The 13,658-nt window shown below is 38.6% G+C and overlaps 1 protein-coding gene and 1 non-coding gene across 2 annotated transcripts in view; one reads left to right on the forward strand and one right to left on the reverse strand.

Moving 5' to 3' along the window:
* Window positions 1-1,368: 1,368 nt before the first annotated feature.
* TRNAC-ACA (transfer RNA cysteine (anticodon ACA)) lies at window positions 1,369-1,440 on the forward strand. The gene has a single exon. It is a non-coding gene; the product is annotated as a tRNA-Cys (tRNA).
* A 4,418-nt stretch (window positions 1,441-5,858) lies between these two features.
* APOOL (apolipoprotein O like) overlaps window positions 5,859-13,658 on the reverse strand; it is a 217,660-nt gene continuing 209,860 nt past the window's right edge. Inside the window, exons 10-11 of the mRNA XM_059883312.1 lie at window positions 6,732-6,814; window positions 5,859-6,180 (exon numbers count right to left, since the gene is read on the reverse strand). Coding sequence (XP_059739295.1) covers window positions 6,777-6,814 — 38 coding nt within the window. The 3' untranslated portion in view covers window positions 5,859-6,180; window positions 6,732-6,776. The remainder of the gene's footprint in view (window positions 6,181-6,731; window positions 6,815-13,658) is intronic.

Below are 13,658 nucleotides of genomic sequence, written 5' to 3' on the forward strand. Positions count from 1 at the left end.
GAGATAGAGAGTTGGAGAGATGAGGGGGGATAAAATCCCTCATATAATGCTTACTTGAGGAACGTTGACCTATTTGTATGAGGATCAAGCATGGTCTTTTAAGCTAGATTACAATAAGATCATATTTGGTTTTAAGATGATAACTTAGGCAACAGTGTGACAGGTAAACCTGAAATAGAGACAGAGGTGGCAAAGGAATTAGCTGGCCATAATTTAGAAGAGGTGGCTCAGTGGTAAAGAATTTGCCTGCCAAGCAGGAGATGTAGGTTTGATCCCTGAGTCAGGAAGATTCCCTGGAGTATTCTTGCCTGGGAAATCCCATGGACAGAGGAGCCTGGTGGGCTACAGTCCACGGGGTCACAAGAGTTGGATATAGTGACTAAATCACCACCAACAATTTAGAAGAGACATGCTGAAGACCTGAAGTAAGTCAGTGACAGAGGGAATGAGTTGTCCCAGAACTGAAGGGGTTCCAGGAATGTGGGCCTTTCACTTTTAAAACCAAGACCTTCCCAAGCAAACTGTAGTGAGTTGGTCACCCTAGATTTAAGGGAAAAAAGAAAAACATACTACTTCATGCATGATTAGACTTAAAGGGAGCAGTAAAGGAGAGAAAAGAACTTCCTTGTGTTCACAGACTCCAGTCTTAGATGATTGGGTCAGTGGCACCATTCACTATAATACAGAATATAGGAGAGGAGTAGGGTGGAGTGTAGAGAAAATATCATAGGTCTTTAAGGAGTCTGCTAGAAATATAAGTGTACAAATATCCTATAGAGTATTAGAATCACTGGTCTAGATCTAGAGAGAATTTTATGAGTTGAAATTAGATTTGAAATTTACCGGAAAGATGGAACCCTGAAAAAACAGTACTATTTAAGTTGTAGACAGAGTTGGAAGTTCCTGGAGTTTGCTCAACTCATGTCCATTGAGTTAGTGGTGCCATCCAACCATCTCATCCTTTGTTGCCCTCTTCTCCTATTTCCCTCAATTTTTTCCCAGCAACAGGGTCTTTTCCAATGAGTCAGCTCTTCTCATCAGGTGGCCAAAGTATTAAGGTCTTATAACAATTACAACACTTGAATATATCTATGCATATGCTTTGGATATATGCTATATAACATGGGCAGAGCTGCTTGTCTTCCCCAAGATAGCCTTGCACTCACCAAAGTTAATGATAGAAAAAAGTCAAGCAAGACTTAAGAAACCTGGAATTTCCCTGCTCTGCCAATAATTAAATCCTGGAGAGCCCTATTCCTCCTAGAATTTTAGGCTTCTCACTGTAAAATGAGAGGGTTAGACTAGATGACCTGCAGGGTACTTTTCAGCTCTAGCTTTTTCTGATATCTAGGTGTCCTCCTGTGGACTTCCCTGGTGGCTCAGATGGTAAAGCATCTGCCTACAATGCGGGAGACCCAGGTTCAATCCCTGGGTTGGGAAGATCTCCTGGAGAAGGAAAATGCAACCCACTCCAGTACTCTTGCCTGGAAAATCCCATGGACCAAGGAGCCTGGTAGGGCTACAGTCCAGGGGTCGCAAAGAGTCAGACACGACTTCACTTTCCTCACTTTCTTGTGGAGCAGCCTTTCCACAGAACAACATCTTCCTCTGGCTGCAGACCTGACCTCCATCCATCCATCCATCCACAAAAGCAGTTTTCCTAATCCCATTTAGTTGTCTATGTTGTGTTCTTTTATTTTGCTAGATTTCCTTAAGAGGATTGTTCTTCATTCTTTGTGTGACAATTTGCAGATTTCCATTTTGTTAGGGTCAGTTCTTGGAGCTTTATTAGTTTCCCTTGTTGATGTTATATTTATTTGTTTTTTTGTTATCCTTGATTTCTTATATTGATATCTGCACACTGAGGCACATTTAGTGCACATTTAGGCAGAGGCGGATCTTCACCAGTCAACTCAGTTTGGGTTTCTAGGCATATCTGTTGGTAATGTCCTTAGGCAAGTGGGGTCTGCTATTATGTTGAGGGTGGAGGGAGGCAAGTATTCAAGCTCTGAGTTTGGGGATGGGGAGGTGTGCCACTGACTGAGAACATGCAGATAGCACTGTTAGCTTGGTTCTTTACACAAGTAAGGCAGTTAGATGGTGCTGTACTTTCCTGGATTCTCTGGTCAGGCTTACTAGATGACTGAGACTGGGTACTATATTCTATAGTAGATGGACACATGAATTAGTTTTCCTCCCTGGTAGGGTATCAAGTGCCTGTATGGCTTTATTGTTTGGGACCCCAAATCAGGCAATAGTGTGCACTGAATTCCTTGGTCAGGTGAGAACACCAGTTTTTTTTTGTTTGTTTGTTTTTGTTTTTTCTGAAAATAGGGAAAGATATGGGTTGTGCTCTCTGTTCAAGTGCCACTCTAATCAGGGGTGTTGGGTGGCCTATGCAGTTTCCTGTGTGCTCTGGTTAGGTTCCCTGCTCAGGCAAGATAGAGGCTGTATTCAGCAATGAGCAGGGCCATGAATTAGTTTCCCTGCTTGGGTGCAGTGACAGATGCAGTTCTAAAGGTAGTAAAGCTCTTTGTTTGTTGTCTTAAGCCAACCCATACTCCAAGTTCTCTGGCCAAACAGGTTCATTGGCTTTGCTGTGCAAACTATCAGCTCTGCCTGCCTGCTTCTTGCCTTGAGTGTTGCTGGGCTGCACAACTTCCAGATATTCTTGCTAGCCTTTCTGATCAGATGAGGTGGGAGATACTCTTCACAGTAGGTGGGGATATGTCTCAGTTCCCTTGACTGGGCAAGCCCACCTCTTGGTCCAAGCATTGCTGATTACACAGTTTCTAGGTGTTCTTGCCAGCTTTTCTGGTCAGATGGAGCTCTGGATCCATAGTAGGTTGGGCTATGTTTCAGGTCACTTGCCTGAGTGGGACACTGAAGAGTCACTGTAGGCAGTGCCCATTTTTTCCAAGCAGGCTTTCTGGACTGGAGGGGCTGGGAGTTACCCTCAGCCCTGGCTATGAGTTAATCTCCCAGCCTGGGCTTAGCAAGGAAACCCTCCAAGCCCACTGGCTTTACTCTGGGAGCAGTCAGCTCTGCATGTCTCTCAGCTGGAGTGTTGCTAGGCTACACAGCTTCCAGGTGCTCTCATCAGCCTCTCTGATCATATGGGGTTGGGGGACACTCTCCCCAGTGGATGGATCTCAGTGGACTCAGCTCCTTGCCTCAGACTCCTTGGCCCAGGCTCTATGGCCAGAAATACTCCTCATCTGAGTACCCAAATCAGGCATATCCACATCCTGATGAGAACTGCTGAGCAGTTCACTTAAGCCTGGTCAAAGTGCACCACTGATTCGGTTCTGCAAATGAGCAAAGCCATTTAATTAGGATTTCTACTTGGGCACTGCAGCTATGAAATTGGTCTGCCAAGATCCTTGTTGAAAGCCCCTTCCCTCCACTCCATAACAGTCAGATTCCCAGTGGTTGAACCCTGCAAGTCCCCCTGAAATCCCCATGTGGTGATACCAGAGTAGGGGCTATCACAAAGCAACCCGTGAAGCTTAGGAGGTTGGTTGACCCACTGGGCTCTCCTTTTCCACTGGAGGAAACAGAGACCTCTCTGAGTGGTGCTATACTGGCAATAGGAGGGACAATGCAGTCAATGTGGAGCAGATCCTCTTATCCTTCTAATGCAGTATCTCTTGGTCTCTCTGGTGCAGGGGATGCTCTAATCTCACCCCTATTTCTAGAATTCTCTCAGTTGTGCCATATTCTTAAATAGATGTTAGCTCTTCTTCTGAGGAGGAGTGAAGTCAAGAATGACATATGTTGCCATCTTGGTGATATCACTCTCCCCATTGTGGGTTTCTTGGGGGAGGTCATTTTGTCAGTGGTTATTAAACTAAAAATGACCTTCCCCCCACAAAAAGCAACACTTCAATATGTCAACAAACATTAGATATTCATTTTTGGTGTATTAGTTTCAGTTTTATATGATTCATTGCATTTGTCAAGAACATTCATAAAGATAACTTTCAGGTGATAATGTTTCATCTTTTTTGATTTCTGATTTTAAACACATACAAAGAAACAGTTTGCACCTCATATTAGTTGTTAACATGTAACTAGAGATCAGCAGTTAGCTAGTATTCAGCAGTAGCTTGAGCAATGTGCTATTTAATGTATTATGTACACTTAAACACAAATAGCAGTTGTCTTGTTCAGTTCAGTTCAGTCACTCAGTCTTGTCTGACTCTTTGTGACGGCATGAATTGCAGCATGCCAGGCCTCCCTGTCCATCACCAACTCCCGGAGTTCACTCAGACTCACGTCCATCAAGTCAGTGATGCCATCCAGCCATCTCATCCTCTGTTGTCCCCTTCTCCTCCTCCCCCAAATCCCTCCCAGCATCAGAGTCTTTTCCAATGAGTCAACTCTTCGCATGAGGTGGCCAAAGTACTGGAGATTCAGCATCAGCATCATTCCTTCCAAAGAAATCCCAGGGCTGATCTCCTTCAGAATGGACTGGTTGGATCTCCTTGCAGTCCAGGGAACTCTCAAGAGTCTTCTCCAACACCACAGTTCAAAAGCATCAATTCTTCGGCTCTCAGCTTTCTTCACAGTCTAACTCTCACATCCATACATGATCAATGGAAAAACCATAGCCTTGACTAGACGGACCTTTGTTGGCAAAGTAATGTCTCTGCTTTTCAATATGCTATCTAGGTTGGTCATAACTTTTCTTCTAAGGAGTAAGCGCCTTTTAATTTCTTGGCTGCAGTTACCATCTGCAGTGATTTTGGAGCCCCCCAAAATAAAGTCTGACACTGTTTCCACTGTTTCCCCATCTATTTCCCATGAAGTGATGGGACCAGATGCCATGATCTTCGTTTTCTGAATATTGAGCTTTAAACCAACTTTTTCACTGTCCACTTTCACTTTCTTCAAGAGGCTTTTTAGTTCCTCTTTACTTTCTGCCATAAGAGTGATGTCATCTGCATATCTGAGGTTATTGATATTTCTCCTGGCAATCTTGATCCAGCTTGTGCTTCTTCCAGCCCAGCATTTCTCATGATGTACTCTGCATATAAGTTAAATAAGCAAGGCGACAATATACAGCCTTGGCATACTCCTTTTCCTATTTGGAACCAGTCTGTTGTTCCATGTCCATTTCTAACTGTTGCTTCCTGACCTGCATATAGGTTACCTGGTCTTCCATGTCCAGTTCTAACTGTTACTTCCTGACCTGCATATAATTTTCTCAAGAGGCAGGTCAGGTGGTCTGGTATTCCCATCTCTTTCAGAAATTTCCGCAGTTTATTGTGATCCACACAGTCAAAGGCTTTGGCATAGTCAATAAAGCAGAAATAGATGTTTTTCTGGAACTCTCTTGCTTTTTCGATGATCCAGAGGATGTTGGCAATTTGAGCTCTGGTTCCTCTGCCTTTTCTAAAACCAGCTTGAACATCTGGAAGTTCACGGTTCATGTATTGCTGAAGTCTGGCTTGGAGAATTTTGAGCATTACTTTACTAGCATGTGAGATGAGTGCAATTGTGCAGTAGTTTTGAACATTCTTTGGCATTGCCTTTCTTTGGGATTGGAGTGAAAACTGACCTTTTCCAATCCTGTGGCTACTGCTGAGTTTTCCAAACTTGCTGGCATATTGAGTGCAGCACTTTGATAATTTAATGATTATCATAATATCAATCTGACCTCTGAGTTAGTCTTATGAAATTTAACCAGTCTTCCTTTGATCCCAAATCTCCTTTCTAAATATTGCAAATTTAAGCTATATATATAGCATATTAATTCATATGAAGTCTTACATATACTATACCTTGGACTCATATTTCCTAATCCCATTTTACAAAATGAAATAATGGTGACAGTCTTTTTTTTTTTTTTTTTTAAATTTTATTTTATTTTTAAACTTTACATAATTGTATTAGTTATAAGCTAAACTTTCTGTATCTTTATCTTAACTGATTCTGTCATATAATTTTGCTATAGCAAAGCCTTAGTATTCATTATAATACTTTTATATGAATTGTGATAATAATTATATATAGAAAACGAAATACATGATACACACAAAAAGTGCCTTCATGTGCATTGCCAAGGAATACTTGCCCCCATAGTTTGCTTCAGGTTTAGCTGTTCCCAGGAAGCCATCCCAGTTAAAAGACAGGTAGATATAAGGATTGTCCTCTTTGGGTTCATGAGTCATAATGCTAAATGAAAAATTAAACATGAAATATTTTAGGATATTAAAAAAATATCAAACACACCTAGACTGTTATCATATATTCTCTAGGAAGCAAATAAATGAAATCATCCAGAAAGCACATTAGATGACAGATATATTAATATAATGGCATCTTTCAGAAAACAAAGAAATCATTCTCCTTTTATTCTACTCCTCACTAAAACTAAGGTTTTAGTTAGGGACTATTTACTGTGTCTAAGAGTATCTAAGAAATCACTAGGATACTTAGATAAATGAAAGAAATACAATTTTAAAAATATTACAGATTAATTTAGGTCAGTGCTTTTTTACTCAGGAAATAGAGTCATCTTCTGGCATGAAAAAATTATGTATATATTCATAGTTAGAAATATTGTTATCTCTGACAATGCCCCTCCCTCTCTGCAACCCCACCTCCTACTGAGAAATAAATACATAAAAGTTTCTACTAAAATTATTTCCAAGTAAGATTCTGCTTTCTCCCCAAGCCCTCACAGTATTTACAAGCTTTAATTTTCCTTTTAAGGGATTGCTTACTTGTAATTTCTTCCAGAGAGCTGTTGTGGTGGAGATACAGGACTTCTAGGAAAGACACTTTGAAGGGATGAGCTCCAGGGATTCTGTACATAGATTTTTTTAAGTGCAAAAGGAAAGGTTCAGCCATGATTTTAAGGAGATTTGAAATACAATGACCCATATTGATTGTTGTTGTTTAGTCACTAAGTTGTGTCTGACTCTTTTTTGACTCCTGTGGACTGTAGCCTGGCAGGCTCCTCTGTCCATGGAATTCTTCAGGCAAGAATACTGGAGTGGGTTTCCATTTCCTTCTCCAAGGGGTCTTCCTGACCAAGGGATAAAATCTGCGTCTCCTGCTTGGCAGGCAGATTCTTTACCAATGAGCTACCAGGGAAGGTGACATATATTGATACCACATGCTAAGTATGTAAATATCAAGATATCTCTAGGCCTGCCCCTAAATGATGACAAATAAACAAATATATTTTTAAAAGGCAAATGTTTGGGTATTATGGTAGTAACTTAACAGGTCTTTGTATCTATGTCATCTATTTACATTTATCTATCTTTCTATGATATAGAATGGCTTATAGAAGGGGAAATGCAAATGGAAGATTCATTTCAGCTGTTACTGTAAGAAGTGAGTGAACCTTCCAGCCAAAATAATTAAATATAAACTCCCCTTCCCATTGTTATAGTGTGAAAAAATGCTTATTCCCAGAGAAAACAAAGTTGACAAAAAATAACTTACAGAATACTGAGGCTGAATATAGAGAGTTGCAGCATTAAACAGATACACTATACAACAGAGTTTTGGAGGGAAGCTAATACATATAAACCTTAACTGATAAAAACTTTGTTCTTAAAGACCATAGTTTCAGTAAGTGCATAAGCAAAGAGTAAATTCTAGTAATAATGGACTTTGAAATTGACCTTATAACACAGACATGAGGCATATAAGTGGGTGCAGACCAGATCTACTCAGAGCCTATTCTTATAGCCATGCAAGTTATGAGTGGGTTCATAACATTGTGACATAGCCATTCTGATGAGCCATACAGAAATCAAGAATATTTTAACATAGCTACTTTGACAGAGGTATTTTGACATGGCGAAATTTGATACAGACTGTAAAATAATTCACTGTACTTTCTGATTAACAGAAGATTAAGTTGGATGTGAAATATATACCAAAACTCATCCCTAAGTTTCAGTTCATGTCAATCCACAACCACTCTGGAGAGGGGGGAACCTTGGTTTGGTAATAATATTAGACATAAGATAAAGGTTAGGCATCATCTGGAAAGAGAAACTGATAAAAACAGGAAGAATGAAACAGACCCAGTATTTTTCCTCCGTTGTTTAAATATTTTTCTTCTGTCTTTGGGCTTTCCTCTTCTGCTTTGTTTTTGCAATCTTCTTTAAAATGAAATAAAAGGCCACCACAAAACACAAAAAGAAAACCATGACTCTTGAAAATGTGATTTCAGTGAAGCTTGGCAAGAAAGCTTCTCTTTTGTCTATAGCCAGTCCTTCTTGTCTTTGCTGCCTGATGTCATAGTAGACAGAATCACAGGCTCCTGACTATTCTGTGCATAATTTCTTAAAGGGGCTACCTTTTCCATCCATGGACTTAATTCCATTGGTCCAGGACTTTTTCTCTAGCAGGCAAGAGAGACTAGCATGTCTGATGCAATTTAATGAGACCTATCTAAAATTTTGGATATGAGGATCACAAACCAGATTTTCTAGCTTTAGCAATGTAGATATATTTGGGGAAAAGAATCCCATAGGAAGCAGTAAGTAAGTCTCAGCACATGGAGGGATGTTCTGTACTTCCCACTTGTCCATTTTTGGCCTATTTAAACTCATTAACCCAGACCTGGGCCTTGATTCAACTAGATAGATGTAGAAAAGTGTTTCAGGCAGAACCTAAGGAATAGAGAACTTTTGAAATTTGGTGTTGGAGAAGACTTTTGAAAGTCCCTTGAACTGCAAGGAGATCCAACCAGTCCATCCTAAAGGAAATCAGTCCTGAGTGTTCATTGGAAGGACTGATGTTGAGGCTGAAACTCCAATACTTTGTCCACCTGATGTGAAGGACTGACTCATTTGAAAATGTATGGCAAAACCAATACAATATTGTAAAGTAATTAGCCTCCAATTGAAATAAATAAATTTATAATAAAAAAAAGACCCTGATGCTAGGAAAGATTGAAAGAAGGAGGAGAAGGGGACGACAGAGGATTAGATGGTTAGATGGCATCACCAACTCAGTGGACATGAGTTTGAGTAAACTCCGGGAGTTGGTGATGGACAGGGAGGCCTGGTGTGCTGTAGTCCATGGTGTCACAAAGAGTCAGACATGACTGAGTGACTGAACTGAACTGAACTGACTAGAAGGTGGGGTCAGATTGACATAGTGACCTTTTTTAAAGATCAGATACTAGAGGTAGTGGTGATGGTTACGTGATTGTAGTATGACACTCTACTCTTATGAGCCCATGGGGGTCCAGAAAGAAGAATAACAGCTAGCTATGAAGACATTTCTCTCTAGAATCAGTGACTGTATCAGCCTCTTCAGGTAGACTGACTAATTTATTGCCCAAACCAAAACACTTATAAATAGAATGACAGGGGTAACCATGTTTACATTGGAACAACCAACAGAAGGTGAGACTATCCTCATCACCCTACCTTGAAGTCACAAGTTGTTGGACCGAAAAGCTGAGCCTCCAACCTGTTTTCAGAAATACAGTCAATACAGCTTCCATTTTCTATATCAAAATAAATTCCTCTTTCATATCTTGCTTTGGAAAACCTTGAAATACCCCGTTTGGTATTACATAGGCACAATCATTGATTCTGTTTCTCAGAACTCACAACGAGGTTGACCTTGTGAGAGTGTGGGACTGATATATTCCAAATTAAGCCATTGTGGAACCAAAGCATTAAGCCATAGTCCACCTTGACAACTTCAAAAGACAAAGAAAAAGCCATGTGGAGGGAAACATTAGTAAATGTAGAAAAGTGAGCAGATTTTCATTTAAATCTATGATCAAAGAGCAAAACATCATCTGAGTGTTGAGAAAATTAAAGAAATCAAGAGAAGTCTCTGGAACTCCCTGATGACATTCCAAAGAGAAAATTTGTGTGTAGGAAGACACACAGTTCTATCTAATCTATTTGGGACAGCCTGACTAGGTGCCTCATGTATTGACAGAGGCAGTTGTCATATTAATTCTCCTCTCCAATGCCATTAAAGTTTTTTCCCAGTTGTTACAGATCAAGGCTCTTTCTAGGGCAGCAATATTTGGAACCAGGAGTGGACTGCACCAGTAGAGGGCTGGATTTTAGTTTCTCAGATAAATATCAGATTTTAAAATGTATGATTAAAAATCTCCAAAGAGCCCAATAGCACTGGCGAGCAATCCTACAATTCCCTAATTTATTCTCTTATTCTCTGAGACAACTATTTAACCATCTCATCTCTCCACAAATTTCCAACTTCTCTTCCATGTTCTTTATTTCTAGTTAATGACCTCACATTTTATTTCGCTAACAACTATTTCATTTTCCAATCACCAAATTTATCATCCCACCTTCTTCTGTATGAAGTGTCTCTTCTTATATCAAAGAATAACTCTTGCAAATATGCTCAGGATCCCTCTTCTTGCCCTCCTGTGGCTTTTTTTTTTTTTTTTTGGTCATACTATTATTATTATCCTACAGTATCACTTTTTCACCTCTCAACTGGATCATTCCTATTATCACCCAGGTTTGCATTATACAAAACTCTCTTAACTCCACATCATTTTCTATATACTGCCTCATTTTTCTGCTTCTTATCACTGTAAAGCATCTCAGAAAATTTGTCACCCTAATTGTAACCATTCCCTCACCTCTCTTTCATTTTTCAGTCCATGTCAGTCTTTCTTCTGTCCACACCACTCTGCTGAAACTGCTCTTGTCAAGATTACCAACCACCTCATATCGCCAAATCCAATCTTATTTCTCTGTGTTCATCTGATTTTATCTCTCAGTATCATTTAATATAATGAGTTATTCCCTGATTCTTGAAATACTTTCTTTTCTCTCTTTGCTTCCTTGATATCACACTGTCCTGGCTTTTTTCCTATTGCTCTATATGATCTATCCCAGACCATTTTGCCAGCCCAGCTTCTCCTTTGCAACTTGACCTCTAAATGTTAGAACACCTGAGGGCTTGTTACTGACTTTTTTACTCAATATCTATACTCTGTCTATAAGTCTAGTAACATGACTTTAAATAGGAGCCATATCTTGGTTACTATCAAATTTATATCTCTAGTCTGTACTTGTCTACTGAGATCTAAATTCATTTATCCAACTGCCTACTCAAGACCTCTTCTTAGAAGTCTAATAGACATATCCAACTAATCATGTCAAAACCAAAAATGTGATCCCTTCATTGAAAAAATACCCTGCTTTTCCTCCAATAATCCTCATTCACCCAGTTGCTTAAATCAAAATCTGTGAATTCATGTTTCATTTTCCTCTTTACCTCCCTCTCCATATACAATCTATCAGTAAATTTTGGTTGTTATACTTGTAAAATAGATCACTTCTTTTTATCTCCACTGTTACCACCCTAGTTCAAGAAATCATTAGCTCTCTCTTGGACTTCAGTCAGATTTTGAACTATTCTTCTTTCTTCCAGTTGTGGACCCCTCCAAAACATTCTCTGCACAGCATTCAGAATCATTCTCATGAAGAAAGTTTTCCAGTGTGACTTTTCACTGAACCGATAACAAAATTAAATATCTCACCATATCCTACAAAGCCCAATATGATGTGCTTACCTCATCAACAATTCAACCATGTTAACTTTCTCTTTTTGGGCACATCGAGCCTGTTTTTCCCTTACGGTTTTTGTGTTTGTTCTTCTCTCTGCTTAGAAAGTTCTTTCCCTGACCTTTGTATGGAAGGGTTTTTCTCAACTTACACGTCAGTCTCAATTTACATATCAAATCTTCAAAAAGTCATCTCTAACTTTCCTATCTAATGTTACCCCACTCTAAGTCACTACTATATCACTCTGTTTATTGTACTTACAGAATTTAACATAATATTATCTTATTTACTTGTTTATTATCTGCCTTCTCTCCCTTCTCTAATTTAAGATCAATAAGGCAAGACTTAGTCTCAAAAGCCCCTGTATCGTTAGAATACAGAACAATTCCAGGCACATATTGGAATTTGGTAATTTTTCATTGAGTGGCTAAATGAATAATGATATCTAATGAGTACTACTGAGTGCATTTTTATGCTAAGAACCAAAGTGAAACATTGATTCCTTCCTGTTGAAGTCTGCAATCCCTTTGCTGTGACCTTATACTTTAAAGGCATCATAATATATCTATCTTGAAAGAGCATCAAGCCCAAATCAGAAATAATCTGAACAATAATAAGGCATAGAGGTCTCCCAATCAGAACCTATGCATTGATTATGTAGGATCCTTTACTTCTCTATCCTTACCGCTTGCCTGTTGGGATATTTATGCCCTCCTAAGGTGAATAATAGTGAAAAATAAAATTTGATATTCAAACTCATCAATTTGTTGTCAAACATCAGCAGCTTTAATGAAACATTGGTAGAAGGGAAAATATTCTGAAAGGAAATTTGATTATTTTTTTGTTTAAAGATTTACTATATCCACATTTTCCTTTGGCTTACTTTTTGATCAGGAGTAAAGATAAGTAAAAGCATCGAGAATTTAAGATCTGATGAACAGTGATCACCTATCCATGGAATAAGTGAGTCAAAGAAGTGGAAGAAAGAGAAAGAGCTAACTATTTTTTAGCCCTCACTCTGAGATTACTCCAACAATGAGAAAAGAACTGTTTCTTTACCTGCTTCTGCCCCCAAATAATAGCCTTGTGCACTGAAAATAGTGACTTTAGGCTGCCTTAGAGCTCTTTTGGGTCAGTTGTGATATGAATTTTTAACTTACATGACTGGCCCATGAAACTCAGAGAAAAGTTTCACAACCGTAAAAAAGCCCTACATCCATAAATATATAGAAAGTATATATAAATGGAGTTAATTCATTGTGAGTAAACTTAAAATTAAGTCTATATTAACACAAGATACAGTCTTTAAACAGGCCTTTGAAACAAGCATAACAGAGCCTCAGTCTCCTTTAAAAATTCATACTTTAACAAAATACAACATCCATTTATGATAAAAAAAAAAAAAACCCTCCAGAAGCAGGCATAGAAAGAATGTACCTCAACATATTAAAAGCCATACATGATAAACCCACAGCAAACATTATCCTCTATGGTGAAACATTGAAATCATTTCCCCTAAAGTCAGGAACAAGACAAGGGTGCCCACTCTCACCACTACTATTCAACATAGTTTTGGAAGTTTTAGCCACAGAAATCAAAGAAGAAAAAGAAATAAAAAGAATCCAGATTTGTAAAGAAGATGTAAAACTCACTGTTTGCAGATGACATGATCCTCTACATAGAAAACCCTAAAAACTCCACCAGAAAATTACTAGAGCTAATCAGTGAATATAGTAAAGTTGCAGGATGTAAAATTAACACACAGAAATCCCTTGAACTCCTATACACTAACAATGAGAAAACAGAAAGAGAAATTAAATAAACAATTCTATTTACCATTGCAATGAAAAGAATAAAATACTTAGGGATAAATCTACCTAAAGAAACAAAAGACCTATATATAGAAAACTATAAAACACTGGTGAAAGAAATCAAAGATGATGCAAATAGATGAAAAATATACTATGTTCATGGATTGAAAGAATGGATATAGTGAAAATGAGTATAAAACCGAAAGCAATCTATAGATTCAATGCAATCCCTATCAAGCTACCAATGGTATTTTTCACAGAACTAGAACAGATAATTTCAAAATTTGTTTGGAAATACAAAAAG

The sequence above is a fragment of the Bos taurus genome, chromosome X (assembly GCF_002263795.3).
Source record: "Bos taurus isolate L1 Dominette 01449 registration number 42190680 breed Hereford chromosome X, ARS-UCD2.0, whole genome shotgun sequence".
NCBI classification, from domain to species: Eukaryota; Metazoa; Chordata; class Mammalia; order Artiodactyla; family Bovidae; genus Bos; species Bos taurus.